General features: G+C 39.4%; 1 protein-coding gene and 1 long non-coding RNA gene across 6 annotated transcripts; one reads left to right on the top strand and one right to left on the bottom strand.

Moving 5' to 3' along the window:
- Nucleotides 1-2,273: 2,273 nt before the first annotated feature.
- On the bottom strand, nt 2,274-23,410 carry BPNT1 (3'(2'), 5'-bisphosphate nucleotidase 1). 5 transcript variants are annotated; one of them, XM_060644391.2, is made up of 10 exons: nt 23,295-23,410; nt 18,203-18,330; nt 15,494-15,598; nt 14,645-14,752; nt 13,155-13,203; nt 11,325-11,416; nt 10,173-10,217; nt 7,151-7,348; nt 4,677-4,782; nt 2,274-2,928 (listed from the first exon to the last, which is right to left on the bottom strand). In XM_060644391.2, exons 2-10 carry the CDS (start codon nt 18,320-18,322, stop codon nt 2,780-2,782), a joined length of 972 nt encoding a protein of 323 aa, XP_060500374.1. In that variant the 5' UTR covers nt 18,323-18,330; nt 23,295-23,410; the 3' UTR covers nt 2,274-2,779. The 5 variants fall into 5 exon arrangements, with proteins under 5 accessions (XP_060500374.1, XP_060500372.1, XP_060500375.1 ...); XM_060644389.2 differs by having other exon boundaries at nt 23,196-23,309; XM_060644392.2 differs by lacking the exon at nt 23,295-23,410 and adding an exon at nt 21,714-21,918.
- On the top strand, nt 6,875-7,930 carry LOC144614943 (uncharacterized). The gene is made up of 3 exons (XR_013553265.2): nt 6,875-6,957; nt 7,092-7,563; nt 7,820-7,930. It is a non-coding gene; the product is annotated as an uncharacterized LOC144614943 (long non-coding RNA).
- Nucleotides 23,411-25,145: the final 1,735 nt, after the last annotated feature.

Below are 25,145 nucleotides of genomic sequence, written 5' to 3' on the forward strand. Positions count from 1 at the left end.
ACACCCCCCCACACACACACACACACTTGTTGAATGAATGAATGGAAGCCAAGGTGAGAGAAAGCATGGTATTTGGGGAGACCTCTAAATGGTTGAGCACAGCTGGATATAAGCTAGTGATCAGAGTTGATGCTGGAGAAGGAAGGCATCAGAGTTTACATGCTATGATAAGAAACTAGTATTTCATCTTGAAGGCAATAAGAAGCTCTAAAAGATTTTAAGTAAGGGAGTGGCACTACTAGATTTGACTTTGTAAAAAATCACCCTAGAGAATATGATAAGTGGAGTGAAGAAGAACTACAGCACAGGCAGGCAGATTCGTCAGGAAGATATCACAGTGATCCGTGGAAGAAATAAAGGTGTATGAGGGTATAAATTAATGTATAAGCAATGGGATTGAAGAGAGAATGTAGACTTTCAAATATGTCTCTTGGATAACTCATTTTTTAAATTTTAATTTAATTTTTTATTTTTTATTTTTTATTTATTTTTTATTTTTTTAAAATTTTTTTTCAACGTTTTTTACTTATTTTTGGGACAGAGAGAGACAGAGCATGAACGGGGGAGGGGCAGAGAGAGAGGGAGACACAGAATCGGAAACAGGCTCCAGGCTCCGAGCCATCAGCCCAGAGCCCGACGCGGGGCTCGAACTCACGGACCGCGAGATCGTGACCTGGCTGAAGTCGGACGCTTAACCGACTGCGCCACCCAGGCGCCCCTAATTTTTTATTTTTTAAAATTTACATCCAAGTTAGTTAGCATATAGTGAAGCAGTGATTTCAGGAGTATTGGATAACTCATTTTTAAATAGGAGCCTATAGGGGTGCCTGGTGGCTCAGTCGGTTAAGCATCTGACTTCAGCTCAGGTCATGATCTCATGGCTCAAGAGTTTGAGCCCCACGTCAGGCTCTGTGCTGACAGCTCAGAGCCTGGAGCCTGCTTCAGATTCTGTGTCTCCCTCTCTCTCTGCCCCTCCCCTGCTCGTGCTCTGTCTCTGTCTCTCTTTCTCAAAAATAAATAAACATTAAAAAAAAATTAAATAGGAGCCTGTAGAAAATGGCTTCAGAAGTTATTCTCACATTGCACTTGGGCTTTTTTTTAAAATTAGGTTTAACTGAGAATAAACTGAGGGTTGATGGGGGGTGGGAGGGAGGGGAAAGTGGGCGATGGGCATTGAGGAGGGCACCTGTTGGGATGAGCAATGGGTGTTGTATGGAAACCAATTTCACAATAAATTTCATATTAAGAAAATTAGGTTTAGTCTCCTCTTTATAGATAGAGAACTCTACTCTTGGAAGTAAATGGATTTAGGAAGCGATTTCCAAATTTGTTCAATTACTAGAATCACCTTGAGGACTGGTAAAATAAGGAGGGATGGGAAAGAATGAAGAGCTTTGTAGACATAGTAATTCACAGATACCTGAGAGACACCAAAACAGGCTTTTGGGCATGGCAATTTAAAATTTGAGAGGATTGTTGTTGTTGTTTTAAAGTAAGCTCTACACCCAAAGTGGGGCTTGCACTTCACAACTCCCAGATCAAGAATCATATGCTCTACTGACTGAGCCAGTCAGGTGCCCCTGAGAATTCTAAACTAGACAAAGATTTTGGAATTAAAGGTAAACAGGTGAAGCCATATGTGTGGATTAGATCATCTAGTGAAAAGGTAGAACCCAGAGCAGAATCTTGGTGAACCCAGTGACATTGAAATGAAGAGAGACAAAGAGAAATCAAGAAAGGAGACTAGGTGGGAATGGCTGGAGAGGGAAGAAGAAAATCACTGAGAAGAGAGTTATAAGAGACTGGAGTGGTCAAAGGTGTCAATGTCAAGACGCCACACTTCAGGCTACGTTACAGATGCTGTGAAGTTATTATCTAAACTTCAATGATTATCAAAGTCCACAGAATAGCTTTCTAAAAATATATAGAATCAAAACTGCTGGGATGAAGCCTATGAACGTATTTTTGAAAAGCTTCCTAGGTGATGTAGTTGGGTTTGAGGACCATTAATTTAAACCACTTTTCTCTAATCCAATAACAGAGAAATGTATTTAAAAGCACTGCAAAGAGACCTAAAAAAGAAAAATCTGGGCAGAACGTCAGAATGATTTTGATAGCTTATGTTATAATCTCCCCTTGGAAAAAACTAAGGTAATTACCTAAATTTCCATAGTCATTACAATGATGCCATAAGAATAATGTGCACAGTAGAGAATATGTAATTTTCAAATACTACTCAAAATTTTTAAAAGATGGTAAAGAACATAAAGAACTAGAATTAAATGATTTCATTTATTATAAAGAATCTTCCCATAAATCTGTTTCATCCACATACATGACATTTTAGTGTATTCATCCCTGGAGTATTAGTGTATTCATCACTGGAATAAGGACAACTTTTAAAACTACTGTGAAAAACAAGAATGAGATTCAGGTAACAACTTGTCGTTTTGTGCCCTAAAGAAATCTTGTTCACAATAACAGGAATGTTGATTATACAACTGACCAGAATAGGGAGTTGAAATTAAACCTTCCTTTCATTTATCCAAATACAAGGAGGAAAAGAACCATCAACACACTTACTTGATAAACCCTTCAGTTGTCACAACTGGTCTGGGTGAATAATTAATCAAGAAATTCTTTAATTCCTTTTTCTACTCCTAAGTAAATATAAATCACTGATCAACAATGAATAAAGTGGAACTCTAATTCCATCTAATTAAAGTACAGTATTTTGAGAATCAAGTTCTTCTCCTAGCTAAGTCCATGAGATTTTCCTTTAAGGAACAAGAGCACTTTTAACGGATTCTGGAACTCGACTTGCATAGTAGTTGTGATTGCGCAGTGTGGCCAGGACGCCTGCGGAGTTCATATGCTTCACTTCCTTGTTATACTGAAGGGCATTTCCATGGATATCGGTTAACTTGCCTACAGCAAAAAAACATCAATACGACATTAGTGGCTGACCACATGGTTATGTTTCTAGCTATTTTTAAGTTCCTTTTACTTCCCTGTACAATAATATCAATTCATTCTGGATAAGATAAATGCGTGACTAGAAAGGTTAAGTTTTCATTCACTTGAATTTAAAACTATAGAGCAATTTTGACTAACTGAAAGATAACAAACTATTTTTCTCCCTGATTAAAACTAATTTCACTTAGCATTTTTTTAAATTTTTTTTTTTTTCAACGTTTTTTATTTATTTTTGGGACAGAGAGAGACAGAGCATGAACGGGGGAGGGGCAGAGAGAGAGGGAGACACAGAATTGGGAACAGGCTCCAGGCTCCGAGCCCTCAGCCCAGAGCCTGACGCGGGGCTCGAACTCACGGACCGCGAGATCGTGACCTGGCTGAAGTCGGACGCTTAACCGACTGCGCCACCCAGGCGCCCCAAGCATTTTTAATTTATATTTCTCAGTATCAATTAATTTCTCTTATCCTGAGGTGATTACATTTCTTGTCGGTTCTACTCCAACACAACGATTCCCATTTTCAGAAGTGTTTTCTTTATTCTTCCATTGAATATTAATACTTTATTTAATAAGAGTTTAAGTGAAGTATGTTCATCAAATATAATTGTGTTACAATACAGTTTAATTATATACTTTAAAGAGATGGGATTGTGATGAATCTAACTTCCTTGTCATGTAATATACTAATGAGATATTGATAATATATTAGGAGAAATTATAGAAAAAAGTCAAGTGTTTCAAGAGTACAAGTGAACTGATGTCTATTAGAAATTGAAAAATCATCTTACTATGCATATATTTGTAGTATATTTTCAGTCAGATTAAAAAAAATTCTAACTCTATGATCTTAAGCACTAGTACTAAGATATTTACCAATATTTGCTTAAATGAAACTGCAGTGAAGACAATGGTGATGAATATTTTACTTTTCAAGGAAAAAAAAAAAAAACCCTAGTAGCATTAAAGCCATAAATCATTAAGGGCTTAAATGAAGCAACTGTATGTGGGGCACCTGGGTGGCTCTGTTGGTTAAGTGGCCCACTTAGGCTCAGGTCATGATCTCGTGGTTTGCAATTCGAGCCCCGTGTCCAGCTCTGTGCTGACAGCTCAGAGCCTGGAGCCTCCTCGGATTCTGTGTGTCTCTCTCTTTGCCCCTCCCCTGTTCACGCTCTGTCTCTCTCTCAAAAATAAATTAAAAAAAAAAAAAACATTAAAAAAATAAATCAACTGTATGTAGGGGTGCCTGGTTGGCACAATTGGTGAGTGTCTGACTCTTGATTTTGGCTCAGATCATGATCCCAGGGTTGTGGGATTGAACCCTGAATCAGCGTGGAGACTGCTCAAGATTCTCTCTCTCTCTCTCTCTCTCTCTCTCTCTCTCTCTCTCTCTCCCCCTCTGCCCCCTCTCCTGTTCTCACTCTCCCTCTAAAATAAAAAAAAAATCAAATCAAATCAAATCAAATCAAATCAACTGTATGTAGATCAAAGTCCAAAAGGTAAACAATAACTAAAGAAAGAGGAATTTACTGAAAATCTATTTTCTATCTCTATGAAATACAGGAGTTGCACTGGCTAATCTCTAGGATTCCTTGTAGCTTTTATATCCTCACAGTCTAGGTAAAATAACATACTGAAAAATTATATCTTAGCATAACATAAAAACTATAAAAACTGTAATTCCCCAAAATAAAAGGGACTGACCTCCCACAGCATGTAAAATAACTTCTGGAGCACAAGTATCCCATTTCTTACATCCAGGACTTGCAAATACATAGGCAGAGGCTTTGCCTTCAATCAGCTGAATAATCTGTAAGGTTAGAGATAATAATTATCCTTGGACCATGAAATAATTGAAAAACAAATCAGAGAAATTGCTTTTTATCAAGTATATTTCAATTCCTCTGTCCAACTCAACTTAGGTTAAAGCTTTTAGCAGGTTTAAATGATATGAGTATTAGGGAGAAACATATAGAATACTATAGAATATAGAATAATATAGTGACCTGAGGGGGGAAAGTGGTTTAATAAGCTACGAGTCTATCGGAACAGTCTTCATAGTCCTAGTCAGATAGATTTAATTTTCTTTTTATTATGTTGTTTTTCTCTTACTGTAAAATCAACATATTGCATATTATAGAAAAATGAAAGTTTTTCAATCTCGTAAGGAAGTGACCATTGTTAGATAAAGGATAGAAGAATATCAAGTAGTGCGCTAATGTATAAACTATAGTAAGTCCTAACAGATATGCAGCGCGGACTAGTCTAACAAGTAGCTTCTGAAGTCTTGGGAATCCTACGCATTGCGGTTTCTAATGCCAAAATATGAATTTTTAAATTGTCATCTTAGTAACTCTTACAACTCTCAAACAAAACTGAGGTCACTGATAGAAACTGCATGACTCTATAAAGAGCAATTATATCAAGCTTTCATTAGTTATTTACTTATTTTTTGGTTATGCTGTAAAATAATTAGTACTATAAAATTCAGATTTCAAATATTCAGATGAGGAGGCCACACTGACAGAATGAGGAAAATCTCAGTGAATTCTTTAAGGAAAGGAATTGGTCACATTCAATTGTTTTTCTTGATGCTCAAGAACGCCAGCAAACTTGATTAAACCTTCCTGGAGACTTTTAAGTAAACGGTTTTCCTTTCATTTAGCAACTGTGTGTCAAGTCTTATTATGGGCCAAGAACTATTTCAGGTATATTTTTTGAGGGAGGAAGGGCTGTAGCCTTCATTAGATCCTTAAATAAGTCCTTGATATATATAAAAAAAGTGAATAACTGCCTAACAAGGTCTTTTTATAGGAGAAAAGGTGGGGAATGTGCAGGATGGGGACTTAGTTCCTAAGGAGAATGGTGCTCCTTGGGAATAAAAGATGTAATGGGATTTTTGTGGTTATAAAAGTAAGGGCAAAGAGAAATCACACCTGTCACTATTTATATTTGGTGAATACCAAGAATATATTTTTACTTTGAAATGTTTTAGGTTTTTTTCCAAAATATTATTATTTTTAAACTCCTATTTTCATCCTCATACCAGTAAGTGCTTTTGAAAAATCTAAAAATGGTTGATTATTGCTTCCAAAGGGTAGGTGAAGAAAAATTAAATCCACTCAGTTCGGTAAGTATTTATTCTTTGCCTTCCTGTGCCAGGCACACAAGTGTGCAATGCACATGCATCCAGAACCACGGGCAGTATCACTAGCTTCTGAGCTGGCGGATGTCGTGAGATAAGGCTTGGGTGTGTCCAAGGAACAAGATATAGAGGAATTTACATTCCATTCTTATAGGCTTGGGTTTTCAATTGTGGTGCAGGGAGGTGTCCAAGGGTCTGGGGCAAGGGAGTGGCAGATGGTAAGTTTTGCATGTTTAACGGCTCTATGTTAATGTGAGGGCTGGGACTGAACAGAGAGACCACTGCAAGCTACTGTAAAGTCTGGGTGAAGGATGATAATAGGATTCAAGTAGGGTGGGGGCAGTTAAGATGGACAAGAGGAGACATTAGGGAGGAATTAAGAAGATACAGAGATAGGCTGTGAGGAATGAAGGAGTGTAGGAAGACTTTCAGGAGTCTGCCTGGAGCAGTTAGGAAAATGGTGGTGCCATTTAGCAGACAGGAAATAGGAGGAACGCACATGGAGCAGGAAGAAAAAGGAAGAGCTCCAACTAGACATGTTGACTTTGAGATACCTGAAGGATGTCAGGATGATGATATCCAGGGGGCAACCAGAGGAGAAGAGATCAGGGCTGGGAAGGATGAAGATCAAATTGTGTTCCATTTCACAATTTTTTCAGGAGGATGGAAGCCTAGATGAAAGAATGGGGGAAGCATCCAGGAAAGGCAGGCAGGCCCATCCTTGGAGTCCGCAGAATAAAAGATCTAGAAGTAACCCCGGAGAGTCCTCGAGAACAGGAGGGCTGGCAAGAGGCACAGGATCTTATCCTGGTGACTTCTATTAGCACTGAACACTCTTAGGTAAAAAAGACTTGAACCATAACATTTTTTAAAAATTCAAATGTTGCTGAAATGTGCCTTTGATGGTCAGTTACAATCTCTAATTCTTTCTCCCCAACCCTGATTTCACTTTTTTTTTTTTTTTTTTTTTAAAGCTTGGGATTTCTGTCAAAGACTCAATTGCATTTCAGCGGAACGGCAGACGCTTTCGTACCTTATTTCCTGCTCCTCCCACTCGTAGCACATCGTCCGGGTTCATGGCCGCCACACAGTCCATCACCAACTTGCTGCCATGGGACCGGGTGGTTGTGATGATGTGTTTTCCAGCAGGCGCCTCTTTCAGCTGAAACCCAAAGGCACCTAAACCTAAAACTCCCCAGATTGTCCTCCCCAACACAGCATCTGGTCCTGCCTATATAAATGAGTGAAACAGAAAAGCTTGTAATAGTCTGGAGAAAAATGTCAGCCATAAATAGAATGCTGAGTTATGTTAGCATCATGATTTTTTTGAAATAAAAATATGATAATGTTATAAAGAACCAGAACAATATCATCGACAATGAAATTTTCCTGAGATAATCAGAGGATTATTCTCTTGTTGTTTTGGCTAATAATTGGGTTTAAGAGGCACTGAAGGGGGGCGCCTGGGTGGCGCAGTCGGTTGAGCGTCCGACTTCAGCCAGGTCACGATCTCACGGTCCGTGAGTTCGAGCCCCGCGTCGGGCTCTGGGCTGATGGCTCAGAGCCTGGAGCCTGTTTCCGATTCTGTGTCTCCCTCTTTCTCTGTCCCTCCCCCGTTCATGCTCTGTCTCTCTCTGTCCCAAAAATAAATAAAAAAATTTAAAAAAAAAAAAAAAAAAAAAAAAAAAAAAAAAAAAAAGAGGCACTGAAGGGAACTTATGGTTATTCCTTGGAGTCCTCAGGCAAGGAAAAATCATATACCGATTCGTGTCTCTCTCTGAATCAGCCAATGATATCGTTGTTGTATCTGAAAATGGTTGTTTGCAAAAGGTACTGAAGTACCCAGGAAATGAAACACCATATACTGATTACTACTTTTCATCATCTAAGGAACACCAAGGGTCTTGTTACTATGGAAATAAGTAACAGTGATAATGTATTTTGCAGCTATGGAGACACGGCAACTGAATAGGCTGATACTGAAGAGTAGCCACGGATAATGGGGTCAGGGTTAACATTTTTACTGACAATTGTGGTGGTAAAATGGCAATGATAATGCAATCTTAGCACCTGCATTTTCCTTTGCAGAGCTCAAAGAACTTTGTTTTAGCTATATACTTTATACAGAAAAACAAAACTTGTATTTCATGGAAAGTAAAACTGATGCATAAAATCATTAGCACAGAATCATCAAAACACCATTATGTTAATATACTAAACATATACCAGAGACATACAGACATATATGTTACTGAATTCTAAGCAAGTACCATACCAGGCACTATACTAAGTGCCTTACATGTATTATTTCATTTAACCCCCCAAGCAACTCCATGAAGCAAGTATTACCATCCTTGTTTTACAGATAAGAAATATGAGATGTGGAATCATTAAGTAACCTGACCAAGGACTCTGGGAAGACCATAACCAAACTCAGGCTCATCTGTATTCAAAGCTGATATCCTTCATTGCTAAATTATACTGCATTTTACTTATCAAAATGCTTTGAAACACATCATCTTATTTGTCCACTGGCAGCATCCTGGGTGCTGTTATAGTGAAATATGCTTATGTTGCAGGTTGCATTCCGTGGGAAGCAGACTCTGAATTAGGGAGGGTGTTCATTAGGGAGGACCCTTGGGATTAACACCTGTGCAAGGGAGGGAAGGAAACATGAGAGTGGGCAGAGGGAGAAACCGAGCTGTGATGCAGATCCAACAACAGTCTCAGCTGATTAGCTCTGAAGCTAGAATGGCCCTCAGGGTGGTAAAAATTGGAAGGAAATACCAGGCATTTATACTCATGCAATAATCAGTCATTGGAAATGGACTGCCTTGAAAAAGGGCACGTCACTGGGTGAGGCAGCTCTTTTCAGGTGAGACAATGCTTGAAGAGGCTGCCTGCTGAAGGCGGTCTGTGCATAGCTCTCCCTGCATATGGGGCAACAAAGGAACCAAAGAATAAGCACTTGGTGTTCAGTATATGTTCATGCGCTTCCTCTGTTCTGTAGATTCTTGAATCTACACCCCAGGAGAGTCTTAGAACCTGAAAAGTACCGATGGGCTCTGGTGCTCATTGGGCCTCAGTTTGATTGCTGAGATAAATCTCATGCTCTCAAGAAACTTATTTATCAATTCATCTCCATTTATTCTGAAAAAGAATGGAAATCATACTAAAAGAGCAGACATGGGTATTCTGGTTCCTAAAATGTCACATTCACTCCATAAATGAGTATGTAGGCAAAGAGGATGTGACCAAGGAATCTGGCACCTGGGTGCGATAATGCAATCTCATGAGGCAGCCAGCTAGCCTTCCTCTGTGCTCCTGATCTCTCCATCTCCTTCAAAAGCACCACACCAACTTTCTGGACATAACAAAGGCTTCATGATGGTTAATTACAGTTCATAATGGTTAAGAGGCTATCTCTGACATAAAGACCAATTAGGTTTCTTTGCACTAAGCCACCCTGCTTCCTTTAAGTGCTTACCAGGCTCAGTATCTGTTAGAAGTAACACTAAAGTTCAAATTGTTAGAAGTCTTCTATCTGGCTCAAGAAGGCAATATAGAGTAATGGTAAGAGCTGGACCTCGGTTTCAGTCTCCAGATCTTGTCCATGACAGGCAAGTTACTTGCCTGAGTTTCGTCTTCTTTAAAACAAGGATAAAGGTTTCCTTATAGGACTGTGGTATTACATGAGATAAAGCCTGTGAATCTCTTGAGTCTGGCAGCACACAGTAAGCTCTTGATAAACTTTAGCAATTATTCTTATACTGATGACTATTTGAAGCTGAATATCCATCCTTGAATACCATCAACAGAGCTGGGCAACTTTTCCACTTGTTGCAACAAATTTTAAGGCATATGCAAGCGTGAAGGATGAGAGGAAAAAGAGAGTACAGAAGGGACTGTAGAGGAGAGAGAGGTAGCAGTGGGAGAAGCAGGACAGGAGGAATTGAACAGACACACGAGAGGGACAATGGCCACGGGGTACCACAAGTAGCCTGCCTTGTTTTCTACCTACTAGTGGAGCCAAAACCCTACCTATTTTTTCTCACCTTTGCTTCATTCCCGTGTTCCCTTAACTTCTGCTTTTCATTGTTCTGTGGAAAATGAATACAAGTTTTCTAATCTCAGAAAGAAGTGATGGAAACTATCAACAACCCCTAAGCACTGCGATCGTCTTTGGATGAAAGGTGCCATGCATTACAACATCATCTGTGAACTAAACACCCCTCTTTTAAGTAATGGTATTAACTTACTTTAAAGTTTACATAAAAACCACAAACTTGTGTCTGCGTATAGTACTGTATAAACGTTAAAGTCATGTTAAAAAAATTAAAAGACACTTAAGCAAAGTAATACGAGAGAGTTGTTCAGTAATGCAGAACTATTTTTGCTAAATAATTTTAAGAGGCACATAATTATAAATAAAAAGTTATGATCATACACATGAAAAAAATATCTTAGAAGCAAAGATTAATCCTGCTCTTAAACTCAAGCTAGCAATTCAGAAGTAATAGTCCCCACTCTGGTTACTTCGATTCTCCAAGTTCTATCAAGGTCACAGTAATGCAAATACCTCAACTGTTTCATTTCAACAATTTCCTTCAACATTTAATGTGATTTCACAGTATATTTATGCCTTGGAATTACATTATTCTCTTGTTTCTAAGGAAGGCAATTTCTTGGGAGCATAATAGAAAGTCAAAGCAGATTAGAGAGACAAAATAGGAGAAATGAGTGCAAGAGCATAGCTAGTTCTATTATCAATGCTGACTGCAATTTAGGGATTATATAGCTTTACCTGGAAAACAACATGGCTAGCATCTTTTCTTGGTTGAAATGGCTCATTTCTTCAATATGCTTCAAGAACCACCTGTAAATCAGGTGTCTCAATAACCAAGCTAATCAAGAACCATGTCAGTAATTCCCAAACTTTGGCATTCAAATAAGGCATACATAAAAAAGTATATGTAGTATACATAGTGTCCCTCTGTACACACAAATACATATGTATACATTCCTCGTATCAGTGCCCTGAGGGGTTCTGATTCAACAGGTCTGGGGTATGACCTGGGAATCTGTATTTTGTTGACTTCCCTAATAACTGCATGGGCAATGAAGTTAGAAATCACTGGATTAGATAACATCAGGAATCATATAACACTGTATCTAATAAAATATTTTTATATCATTTATAGTAATACCTGGTAGTTGTAATACGGCTGATTAATAACTCCTGCTATGGCTCTTCCTTCATAAGCAATTCCAATAAGAACTGTCACGTTGTCAAGAAGACCTATGAGGAAGAAATGAATATCAATTATATAACTTTCTCATATTACATATAATGCATCATCAGCACATCAACTGCTCCAAGTTATTTTTGGAATAAAGGTAAGAAATTTGTAATGATTCATCCACGATCAATCCCTCTGCTGGCAAAATGCACAAATTATAAGAGATAGCTGGCCAGAGACAGAAGAAGGATCTATGGCCACTTAACTGAATCAATAGGCATGGTCTCATTAGTACAATTTGTAAACCAATTGAATAAACCAGCCATAACTCCACAGCCATTATTGTCAAACTGCTGTGACCTTCTGCCACCATCCATGTCACTCTTGCCTGCTGGATCACTCCCTGTTCCAGGATTACTGTCTAGACCTCCATTTCAAGTCTCTAAGGTAACATTTCTCCAAGTGGGGTCTGTGCGTTGTCAAGCAGCATCAGAATTAACTGGCATGCTTTTTCTTGTTTGTTTGTTTTTTAAAGTCAGCTTGATGCCCAACGTAGGGTTCAAACTTACGACCCTGAAATCAAGAGTCTCATGCTCTACTGACTGAGCCAGCCAGTGCCCCTTAACTGGCATAATTTTTAACACTGATTCTCAGGGTTCTTCCCAGAGCCAGTGAATCAAATTCTCTGGAGGTGGGGGTCAAGATCTAAACAATCTATCTGGGTGTTCTTATATGTACTAAGCTATCTAGAGCTTCCCTATTTCTCTACGGATCATTGAGAAGTTGTACTGTGTGTGCATATGTACATTTGCATATACACTGTGCAACAGACTCATTACAGGTATGTCTCATCCAAAGACAGAGAAAGTTTTTCTAATAATGATGTGAAATCTTCTTTTTCTTAAGCTATAAAGCTGAGAGCCAGTATCAGAAAACCTACGTAGATCTCTGTTTCAAAAATAAAACTCTAAGCGTATGTACGCTATGCTCCTAAAACCTAAGACTCGGAGCATGGTCTTTTTACTTTAATGCTGTCCATTTTATTTTAATCTGCTGCTTTCTGAGTTTTCTCATTGTAGACAATTTCACAAAGAAATATTGTACTGTGTTTCCAAACTCATCTTTATTTTTTTCCTAATTTTTTTAAGTTCATTTATTTATTTTGAGAGAGAGACAGCAAGTGGGGGAAGGGCAGAGAGAGGGAGACAGAGGGTCCAAAGCAGGCTCCTCGCTGTCAGCGCAGAGTCCGATGTGAGGCTTGAACCCAGGAACCATGATATCATGACCTCAGCCAAGGTTGGACGCTTAGCCGACTGAGCCTCCCAGGCGCCCCTCCAAACTCATCTTTAAAGGTGAGGCTGTGAGTGAGAAGGCAGCTCACAGTTGAGGGGAGGGTGAGTGGAAGCGGTGTGGGAGGGCAGAGGCGGCACAGCCCAGCAGTGCAGCTGGGCTTTACATTGTTTTCTACCCCAACAGAGCTGGGGGTTCAGCGCTGTCACTGTTGACACTGGCTTAGTGTCAGCTATCCTCACCTGGGGGACATTAGAATTGTGCGGCTGTTAGACGGTCGGGGGCGGGGGGTGGTATTTGAAGGAGATGAATTTTCTCCCTCGCTGTCTTGACACTCACTGATATACAATAACAGTTAGCGAGGATGAGCACAAATATAGCTTCAGGCCATGGACGTGAGATAGGATACCAGGTTTTCATGCAGCAGACAAAATATTAAGTGTTGCCGACCAAATATCATACACTAGACCTATTGCTGTTGGAAACAAATACCAAAGAGATACCAACCTTCAGTGTATTCCTTGGTCCCGTCCAGAGGATCAACCCAGACCACAAGCTAAATAAGAGAAATATCCAAAGTAAGTATCCAACATTTAAAAAATAGGTTTAAGTAGATTAAAAATACTTTTTTCATTTTTAAAATTATACTATGAATTGCTTAAGCTAATGTCATCAGTTTCGTGATAGTAAAAAACCTTATATTTTGTAATCATGGAAAACGTCCATTTAAATTGGAGAAAAGTCTGATTTAAGAATTTTAATTTTTTTTTTTAACATTTATTTACCTTTGAGAGACAGAGAAAGACAGAACACGAACGGGGGAGGGGCAGAGAGAGAAGGAGACACAGACTCTGAAGCAGGCTCCAGGCTCCAAGCTGTCAGCACAGAGCCCAAGGGGGTGCTCAAACCCACGAACTGTGAGATCGTGACCTGAGCCAAAGTCGGATGCTTAACCTACTGAGCCACGCAGGCACCCCTGACCTAAAAATTTCAAATATGTGGGGCGCCTGGGTGGCTCAGTCGGTTGAGCGTCCAACTCGTGATTTCAGCTCACATCATAATCCCACGGTTGTGGGATCAAGCTCTGCGTGGGCTCTATGCCAAGTGTGGAGCTTGCTTAAGGTTATCTCTCTCTCTCTCCCTCTGCCCCTCTCCCCAACTCGCACTCTCTCAAAGACTTTTAAATACAAAATGCTTAACTAATAAATTTGCTGTCACCTGAACACTAAACACAATGCTATGAACACACTGAGCTCTATGTGGTAATACAGGGAAAACTAAAGTGGCACCCAAAATATTTTGAACAACATGTGGCTGGTACTCAGTTTGGCATATAATGCTGATTTAAAAAAATAATGACAGTCTGACTTGAACTTAAGGATACCAATAATATACAGCAAAGAAAAATGAATGTTTTATGAACGGATGGTACATTAAAAAGAAATCCCTTCTCCTTAGGATTTTAACGTGATTCACGATATGTAGCCATTACCCACTAGAGCTATAATGCTTGATGTGAATTTGTGAATGAGGCATATTTCGGATGGAAGACACCATGTTTCATTTTCTTTCTGTCCTCCAAATCACAGAGCAAAGTGCCTTACTCATAGTAGGTATTTGACGAATGTATGTTAAACAAATCAAAATAAGTAAGGTGATTTTTATGGCCTTCAAAACATATAACGTAGGGATCTATTTCATCTCCTTCTAGCAATGGAATGTTTTACCCAAATCTAACAAATTAGATGTTCTTCCTTCAGGTATTTTTAATAATAGTTTTAGAGAAGAAGCCAAGAGGATAAGAAACTAAACCCTAACTTAACAGATCATACATTCCATGTGGTTGCCTGGTACTTCTATGCTGGCCCTGAAAGATTTCAAGCTCCTGGTTGGCCCTATTTTATATCTACCAACTTCTCAACATTACTGGCAAATTTTATCTACTAGAGCAACAACATGAAGGCTGACAAAGAACGAAATAATGATCTGGATCATACGTCCTCCTCTTTAATAGCACTGTACTGTGATGGGCACGGTTGCTTCAGTATCTCCTCCCACTGACCATCTTCAATCAGTTCTTGATCTACTTCTTCAGAAGGCAGATCCTAGGGCAGAGAACACTGATGGTCACTGAAGCTATTTGGTGTTTACAGAGCAGCCTTTGTCTTCGTAACAGAACAACTGCAGCACCGTGGGTCACGAGGGCTTCCTGTTTGCCCTTTATGTTTAGAGTTTAACCGAGTAGAAAGTAAAGCAAATCAAATCAAATTGCAAAAATGACCACATATGGCTGAGCAAAGTTGACTACAAAAAACCCCATCCTTCTTATCCTGAACAATTAAAAAAAATATATCTCAGTGCTATAAATGTATTTAAGTAAAGTTGTTCTGACATCTGATACCTCCCTCTCAAACACAGGACAGGCAAACTCCACCACTTCCAGTGTTCTAGTCTTTGGGTAAGTGCACAAATACGCCTAATTTTAAACAAAAAACGCAACGAGAAATAACAAAATCCATTTTTATTCCAAAGTTCTAGAACTCATCCCATCTTATAGTTTGTCTGCTGATTATTACAACAGGAACTATCTTTTACGGTCTAGAAGTGAGATACCTGCCTAAAAATGGACCAAAATATTTTATTATCAGACATTTCCTTCAAGTCCAAGGAATATGACAAATCATTTTGGTGTTAAAACACCAGATACAACACTTTGAAATAGGAATAGTGGTATATAAATCTTTAAGGGGCAATTGTAAATCCATATGGGGAACAGTCATTAAAAACGTATTGCATCACACATATTGTATCACAACATTGAATTCACAGATTCACACAAGTCTTACCTCTTCCCCTATAATTGTTAGTTTGGGGAATTTCCGTGCCAGTGAAGAGCATACACTCATTTGTGCCAACCGGTCAGCTTTGGTCTGCAGGTCTGTGGGACAGGTCTGCAACAAAGAATGCAAATTTCAGCAGAACTAGTATGAAATAAGTTGTCCTCTGACTCCTAACGCATGAGTGTCCATATCATTTAAATCACACTGTCTACTTTTAGATTCATGGAACTTAACACCAAAGGAGTCAACTAGTTTCCCAGTTTGGTTTTTCTCATGGGATTTATAGTGGTTAAAGTTGGGAAAGGAGTTTTTAGATTATTAGACCATTTTATCCCCCAATTGAGAAATCCTCTTCATAAGATCTCTACATCAATCTTTTTTTTTTTTTTTTAATGTTTATTTATTTTTGAGACAGACAGAGACAGAGCATGAACGGGGGAGGGCCAGAGAGAGAGGGAAACACAGAATCCGAAGCAGGCTTCAGGCTCTGAGCCGTCAGCACAGAGCTCGACGCGGGGCTCGAACTCACAGACTGCGAGATCATGACCGGAGCTGAAGTCGGACGCTTAATCAACTGAGCCACCCAGGCGCCCCTCTACATCAATATTTTACTTAAAAAGGATGAAGAGAGAGGAAATTGATAACTTTCCAAGGCAATCAGAGCTAAAAACTTTAGCTATTTGAAAGGTATTCCTTACACGGATCCTTCTACAACTTCTACTCACTAATCTTCTACTAGTCTACTCATCTACTTCCCTAATAATTCAATAGGTCCTCAGGATGATACAAAGAATTCCTATTTCTCAAATATAAAAAATATGAAAATGAACAGCAATAATATTCGACACGTATAGCTCATCTACAATATTCTCACTCAAGCCGTATGTCAGATAGTCATTCTAGTGCAAGACAGTGGAAAATCTGGTAATTGACAGCTACAACCTCTTTTGTTAGTTTGCTTTCACAGAATTATGAAATGTTGCAATTTACATATGCCTGGTTAGGTGGGTTTACGGATTATGTTATTTCAAATAGTAGAAATTTTATAATACTTTTGAGTGAGAGTGAGACAAGAGAACGATCATGAAAATCAAAGACTCTTATGCCACACTGAAGTCTGCTCGTCATCTCAATGCAAAGTAACTGTATAATATAGGGCCACAGAGACAAAGATCTTTGTTTTATTTCCTAAAGAATTGTGTCTGGCACATGGTAGCCGCTCTAGAAATATCTGCTGAAACTTTGAAAAGATTTGTTAAATTTGGAGATAACATACAGCAATCAAGTCTAGACATTGCTCTCTAGAGAAAAGACACTGACGGCCATGAAGTATACGAGGAAAGCTATCCCAATTCTTTTCTTCTCCAGGATGATACTTCCTGCGCTTTCTACTGACATAGTGCCAGACCTCATCTGGCACTCGATACTTTGTGTGACAAATTTAATTCTGCCCTTCCTCTTTTAAAATGAGCTGTCAACAAGTAGATATAAAGTACTCGAAGCGTCTGACCGGTAAAGAGGACAGTGCGATTATTACCTTTTCCTAACTTGAATACTGTTTTTCCATTACTTCTGAGCTACAGACTACAATGTGGTACATCTAACACAATGACAATATAAAATCAATGTAAAAATAAGCGATGCCGTAAGGAAACTATCTGAAAAGAAATGATCATAAGTATTGGCAGTGGTGGTGTGATGGATAACTTTTCTTTATTTTTGCTATTTTTCTTTATTTCCTATTTTTCATAACAGTAAAAACACTTTATAAAAAAGGCAGTGAGATTAGTAGCCTTCTGAAAGTTGCCAAATTACATTGCTGATTTATCACTCAGTATGTTTTCAACTAAAACCTCTTTTTCAAACAATTATAAATCAGATTTACTTCTTATTCCTTGAACATTAATACTTTGGGACCTTATAATTATTCCCAATATAATATCCTGTTGGACTTGGCCCTCTTTTCTCAGTGTTTGTAACTTTTTGAATACTTATTCTGTGATCCAATATATTAACTAACCAATATATTAACTACTCTTACCAGGTTCATTTTTTGATAAATTTGGTAAGTGTGATTTCTTTTTTTTTAATGTTTATTTATTTTTGAAACAGCACACATGCACACCAGCGGGAGAGGGGTAGAGAGAGAGGAAGACAGGAAATCCCAAGCAGGCTCCCTGCTGTCAGTGCAGAGCCCGACGTGGGGCTTGAACTCACGAACTGTGAGATCATGACCTGAGCCAAAATCAAGAGTCCAACACTTAACCAACTGAGCCACCCATGGGCCCCAGATAAGTATGATTTCATGTCCTCCTCTTCCACAACATTTTTGAGAAGATGCGTTCAATGAATTAAAACTGTATTAAGTTAATCGTTAGAGAAAAAGAGAAGCAGAGTCTTATGATCTATCAGCAATGATCTTTTCTTGGTTGACATGAAACATGAATTAAAGTGAAATGTTTGGGGCCACCTGTGTGGCTCCGTCGGTTAGGCGTCCAACTTTGGCTCAGGTCATGGTCTCATGGTTCATGGGTTCGAGCCCCGTGAGCCCCACATGGGGCTATTTGCTGTCAGCACAGAGCCCGCTGCGGATCCTCTGTCCCTCTCTCTCTGCCCTTCCCCTGCTCGCACTCTCTCTCTCTCAAAAATATAAATAAATTAAACTTCAAGGAACAAAAATAAAGTTGGTATGAAATGAGATGAGACTTTCAGTACCTTCTCCACGATACCCAGGTCTCCTTCAGCAAGAACACGTCTGATTATGGTTCCTGCCTTTTGAGCAACAGAATACGCCGAGGCCACCAGCCGCATCAACACAGTGTGACTGGAAGCCATGATAAGCCCTGGGGGGAAATGAAGAGAAAGTTGTGTTACTTTCTACTGGTTTTATTTACTTGAATTCAACTCAATACATATTTATTGAGTGCCTAACTGTGCAGATTCCTTAATAAATATTTACTAAAAGAGACTTGGAAAAACTTCCATTTCAGCATTGATTCTTTCAATAAATTTTATAGCACTCTCTCTCTGCAGATGGTATATTTTGAAGCATAGGGTAAGCTGGCCCAGGCCTATGAGCATGTGAAAAAGTTGGATGTATGAGATATATGAATGTATGTGCAAAGGCCATGGAAGGTGCTGCAGAGACTAATAAGATAAAACATCTGCCACCGAGGAGCTAATATTTTGGTGGATTGGTGATAAAATATTATAACCTAAAGCCTGTAACATAAAACTAGTAAGTGCCAAGAGAGGTATGGACAGCGTAAGGGATGTGGATGGATGTGTGCAGTAATTAAAAAGAGGAGGGACTGCACGTGATGATAATTAGTTCCTAAAAAACACAGAATAGTCCATTACAGATTAAATAAAATTTAACCTGCTGGTTATTTATTACTACCATCGTCAGTTACCAGATAAAGAGAACAAGTGACATAATTAATTGGGGTAAAGACCAATCATGTGGAAAAGTAATGAGCGTCAGAATAGCCCCTGGCCCAATGAAAAATGCGGAAAAAAACAGCCTTTAGGATAAAGTAAATTCCTCTTTGAAAATACAAATACAAATCCTGCAATTTTAGTGACTGTTCTGAGGCTGCAATGTACCATTCAGATTCCCTTCAGGGCTGAAGGACATTTCCCCAGCTGCTGAGAGTGCCACGAACAGATGGCCCTTACCTGCCACCTTTCTCTGGGAATTTATCTGCTAAGATGAGTCACTTCACCTGAAACTCGTCAACAGAGGGGATGGATTTAAAGGTCACTCCACACTCCAGCTGGGTGCCACCCTAACTCTGATGGCTCATCCGAGCTTCTGAATGCCCAGCACGGTTGGTTGACCAAGACCTTGGCTGGGACTCTGTCCTGGCCCAACTCCCAACCCCCCACAAGGCATCACTGCTTACTTTCCACTTCCCACAAGTGATCCCAAGAACACTCCCTAATAAACCTCTTGGGCTTTATCTCTGTCTCAGAATGCTTACAGGGAACTGCCCGATGATCCCCTCCCCCCTCCCCCAATCAAATCAGGTCAACATTATTTTAATGCACTAAAGGAACACAAAACAGAACAGAAAAGACATTATAAACCTCAATTCGGCAACAGCCATCATCCTACCACCAATTTCTGACTGCGTGTTTGATCTGATGAGGCTTTCAAGCTCTTTTTTACATCTTTTTCCTATCATCCACATTTTATTCACAGGCATTATGAACATAATTGAGACAAAAAACAAGTGAAGCATTTGAAACCCTTCAGAAGGAGAACAGAATTGAATTTGATGTAAGGTAATGAACACCATCCTGTGGCCAGTAGCTGTCAGGAATTAAGATGAAAATAAAACAAATTCCTATGTATTTAAATCCTGTTTATCTTATTATATCATCAGGCTACAGTCATTTTCTTGGCATGCTAGGTACTACATGTGGAAAAACTGCTCATGAAAATTACTCATGCAGGAACACCTCAAATTGAAAACAGGAGAAATAATTCAGCAAATACTTTGTAGACTTTACCTCTACTCCCTTAGTATCCATGACTGGCTACCTATCTGATTTATTCTACTCTGGAAAAGGTAGTCTTCAGGCAACTAATTACGTACTGCCCAAATGTCTTAACCGCTGTTGTGGCACTATGTGTTAGTATGCTTGTTCAGTCCCCATCTTCTATAAAATGACATTTATGAAAGGCAGATCCTTTTCCCTCACTGTGTGGTAGTATTCTAACTTTTCAAGATATCATTTACCTTTGAGTTAATTAAGCAATCATTCTAGACTTATCAGGCTTCATATCTAAATAAACCACTTCCCTTTATGTTTGCCAAGTTCACAGTATTTTTTCATAAAGACAAGCTTTCAGGCTTTGTACTACATTCCTCATAAAATGCATACTACATGAACTGCCATTTAAAGCTAACATCAGTTTCATAAGAATGGTTTGGTTTTTAATTTTGTTTATGTTTATTTTTGAGAGAGAGAGAGAGAGAATGAGCAGGGGGAGGCGCGGGGGGGGGGGGTGGGCAGAGGATCCAAAGCGGGCTCTGCACTGACAGCAGCGAGCCCCATGTGGGGCTCCAACTCCCGAACCCTGAGATCAAGACCTGCGCCGAAGTCTGACGCTTAACCAACTGAGTCACCCAGGCGCCCCTAGGTTTGATTTTTAAAGAGATCCTGCAAATCACTTCTAGTTGGCAAGTAAGAAAATATGCCAACCAATTGCTCTGAAATACTTTGATCCAAACATAATTAATAAAATTATTATCCCTGTCTAATATTCTTACATATTTCTTGAACAAATGAATACAATTTTGGCCCTTAATATAAAGAAAATTAATCTAATCACAGTATCAAAACACATCTGTAAAAGAGGTTCCTGTTAGCCTTTTTAATTGCGTTCCCTCCCAGAACCCAAACGAGAATCACCTGTTGGAGAATCACTCGTTGACGGTATTGGAGCGCCAGAGCAAGTCTGAAAAGCTACCTGCAAGTTGCTAACTTCCTTATAGCAGGTCAAATTACACACACTGTACTTCCTTCTCTACCAGTTTTATACCTTCTGGGTCCTAAAACACCGCCTCTTGTGAACACGTCTTTCTGAAAGCTTACTCAAAACATCATGAGGTAGCTAAAGGCACAGGCACTGGAGCTCACTGCCAGTCTTCAAATCCTGGCTCTGGCATATGTTAGCTGTCCGATCTTTGGAAAGCCACTTAATTTTCTGTGCCTCCAGCTGTAAAACGGAGCTAACAATATCATCTATAGCATAGGGTTGCTGTAATTATTAAATGAGGATTGCATGCAAAGCACTTGTAACAGTTCCTGGCACAAAGTAAGCACTAAATGATACTGGCTAACCATTATTGTAATAATTGTCCTCATTACTGGCTCTCCTGCAGAGACATCAGGGCAGTGTTAAGGGTGAAACAATTCCTATAACTTCTGCAACATTATTTTGACCCTGGGGTCAATGTAATATGTAGTATGATAATATGTAATCATTGTAATATGATAACCAATACGACCCTGAATCACAGTACAGATTCTTTTTCATAACATTTGGAGGTTGAGGTTTAGAGTATGTATGAAAAAGGTTGCATGCCAGTTAAGGCTATCAACCCGACATCCCACTCTTTAAGAAATCTTTACAGTTGTCAATAGGGCTAACTTGGAAGGATAAACACAACAGGAATCAAATGATCCATTTCCTCTGATAGCCTGGGAAATGTACCTTGAATCGATATAAAGGTGGTGAGCACATGAGGATTAGGATCCAAAAACGAATGATGACGGGGCGCCTGGCTGGCAGTCGGTTAAACATCCCACTTTGGCTCAAGTCATGATCTCATAGTCCATGAGTTCGAGCCCCATGTTGGGCTCTGTAATGACAGCCCAGAGCCTGGAGCCTGGTTTGGATTCTGTGTCTCCCGCTCTCCCTGCCCAAACATTAAAAAAAATTTTTAAATGAATGATGAGTTCCCAATCAAAATACAAAGATTATATATCTTTTGAAACCTGATCAAATGATGCTAGGTGCAAAGGCATCTGGAAAAATAAAAATATGAGCACGACAGAGCAAATTCTGAAAAAAGAACAACAAGCAGAGATACACTCTTTACCAGTTATCAAAATACGATATAAAACTATAGTAATTAAAGAGTTTAGTCCTGGGCAGAATTAAATTCCAGAAACAGATACTACAGGTGGTATTTCAAATCACAAGGGAAAGTTAATTGTGCAAAAAAATGACAAGAACAATTACTAATCTTTTTAAAAGTTAAAACTTTCTGCATTCTTTGTATCAAATATATACTCCAGATCAATGAATGATTTTAGAAGTAAAGAATGAACCATAAAAGTATGAAAATAAAACTATATTAAATATTTTATAAATTTGGTAAAGGACTTTTAAACATGAGAAAAACTAACAATCTATAAAAGAACATTGACAAATTTGACTGCATAAAAACTAAAATATCTATGTAGCCAGTTTACCACAAAGCAGATGAGTGACAAAATGAGAAAAAAAAAAATTGTATCACAGCCTAGACATCTGGGTTAACTTTGGTTATGTAGAGGGCTTTTTACATCATCATGTTAAAGATAAATAATCCAGTAGAAAAATGAGCAAAGGACACAGTCTATTCCTAGAAAACGAAAAGCAATGGCCATTAGTTAATTACATGAAATGCTCAACCTCACTAATTATGAAAGAAATGCAAATTAAAACAGCAAAAGATGATTGTTCATGTGTAAGACTGGCATGGATAAATATGACCAATGTGGGCTAGCCTGTGAGGGAACATCCTCCAGAGCACTGTTAGCAAGGATGCATTCAAGCAAGTCTATAAGTATGCAGCAAAGACAGTAGGAAGAATGTGTGCTATTTTAACGAAATTTAATTTTAGGCGTAACGCAGTCTCTAACGAACCCACTGTCTAGGTTTGCCTTGCTATTTCTACAATATATTGCCATGAAAAGATCCCAGAGCACAAAAACAAATCAAACAATCAAATTGTTGACACTCAAGAATCTAGGTCCGAAATTGGAATGTCTGGAGAGGCAATCTGATTCCCGCAATCTTTTCTTTTCTTTTTTTAACATAAATCCCTGAAATCTCCTTATATCTCTGCAAAGGGGTGGAGTTAGGGGACCAATAAATGACTCAGATCTGCCCAAGGCCCTTGCTCTGACCCGCAGGGGAGAAACTTACAGTGACAAGCCTGGAACAAAGCTAGACGAAAGATACTTGGAAGGTTGACAACAACAACTAAAAGCTATCAAGCAACAGGTCCCTGGTAGCTTCCAGTACCTGGCCTTCTCCCCGGCAATAGGTCGTACGTTGGCGGCTGCAGGACAACCTACTGCAGCTACTGAGCATGCGGGAAATTCGGCGCAGGCGCAGAACAGCTGCTCCCACGACCGCGGGAGACTCCGGACCTGCAGGGTAACTCCGTTTCTCCGTGTTTTCCCTGAACTTTCCGGCGGCCCATGTCGCCTCGGGTCACAGCGAGGGGTGTGTCTACTTTTAAAGGTTCATTCTGATTTCAGGGGTCTTCCAGTCCTCTTTGTATGTATGTTTCACTCTTAAAATGTTAGTAGTAATGTTAGATAGTAATATCGCCCTGCGGCGGCCAGCGACTGCTTAACCTCGAACCCCAGTTGTTCGAGAAGTGGCTTCAGGAGGTCCACGACACCTGCACTTCTGCTCGCAATGGCAGTGGGACTTTCTGCGAAATGGTCACTAGCTTTTACCTTTTTTTTTTTTTAAACATTTATGAGATTTTTTTTTTTTTTTTGTAATGTTTATTCGCTTAGAGAGAGAGAGAGAGAGCACAGTGGGGAAGGGACAGAGAGAGAGAGGGGGGGACAGAGAATCCAAAACGGGCTCTGACCTGAGCCTGATGCCGGCTGGAACTCACCAACGGTGTGATCATGACCTCATGACCTGAGCCCAAAATCCTATGCTCAAGCGACTGAGTCACCCAGGTGCCCCAGCATTTATGAGATTCTTAAAAGGGTCTGTGACCCTTTCATATGTCTGACAGTAAGCCCTGGGGATAGTCTCTTTTCCTGGCTAGATGTTCCTTGTTAACGATTTGGGGGTTTTGTTTTCGCTTCTCGGCGGCACGGAGGAAAACCTGCTTATGATTTTGTATTGTTAAAGGTATCCTTCATATTAATAAAGGTACTACTTTCTTTTTAAATTAGATAAGTAATTCATGACATTCTCATTGCTTAAAAGAAAAAAATGCAAAGGATACTATCTGCCCAGGCCTTTTCTTAGAGCACGTGTTTTGGGATTGGAATTTTGCTTTCTGTCTCCTGAGAATGCAGAGCCATAATGCACTGTCTAGTTTTGTAGTTTAGACACTTAGACACGTTTTTTTTTTTTAATTTTTTTATGTTTATTTATTTTTGAGAGAGAGGGAGAGACAGAGCGTGAGCAGGGGAGGGGCAGAGAGCGAGGGAGACACAGAATCCGAAGCAGGCTCCAGGCTCCGAGCTGTCAGCACAGAGCCCCATGCGGGGCTGGAACTCACAAACCTGAGATCATGACCTGAGCCAAAGTCGGACACGCTCAGCCAACTGAGCCACCCAGGCGCCCCCAAACGGAGACACGTTCTAACTGCAGAATTCTTATAATTTTTTTATGATATTTTCTCCACTACTATGCACTTGTTTTATCTTCACCTGATTTAACAGCAGTTTGTTTTGTGTTTTGGAGATTTTAATTTACTGGACTCTTTAGAGCATTCAGCTTGATTTTCATAAAAGCAATTACCTTTGCATTAAAAAAACCGCATTGGTTTTGGGAAGAGAGTAGTCAGTGAACCATTTTTGTTTCTGTGTGCTCTTCTGTAACTCCCAAACTTTTATGAGTAGAAACAATAATTTCCATTAAAAAAAAACAACAGCTCATAGGAGAATATCAACAAATGGCTACCATTACAGGAGTTCTAGTTTGAGAAATCTTTTTTTAAAACTTTTTTTTAAATGCTTATTTATTTTTGACAGAGCATGAGTGGGGAAGGGGCAGAGAGAGAGAGGGAGACACAGAATCTGAAACAGGCTCCAGGCTCCGAGTCGTCAGCACAGAGCCCAACGCAGGTCTTGAACTCACAGACAGTGAGATCATGACCTGAGCTGAAGTCGGATGCTT

Source organism: Panthera onca, chromosome F1, assembly GCF_046562875.1.
Source record: "Panthera onca isolate mPanOnc1 chromosome F1, mPanOnc1 haplotype 2, whole genome shotgun sequence".
NCBI lineage: Eukaryota > Metazoa > Chordata > Mammalia > Carnivora > Felidae > Panthera > Panthera onca.

Coding starts and splice junctions, on each gene's coding strand:
- BPNT1 (XM_060644391.2), bottom strand. CDS start 18,322: ATGGCTTCCAGTCACACTGTGTTGATGCGGCTGGTGGCCTCGGCGTAT. Junction 14,753..15,493: donor TAACAATTATAGGGGAAGAG/GTAAGACTTGTG, acceptor TCTCTGCCCTAG/GATCTGCCTTCTGAAGAAGT. Junction 13,204..14,644: donor GTGCTATTAAAGAGGAGGAC/GTATGATCCAGA, acceptor TCTCTTATTTAG/CTTGTGGTCTGGGTTGATCC.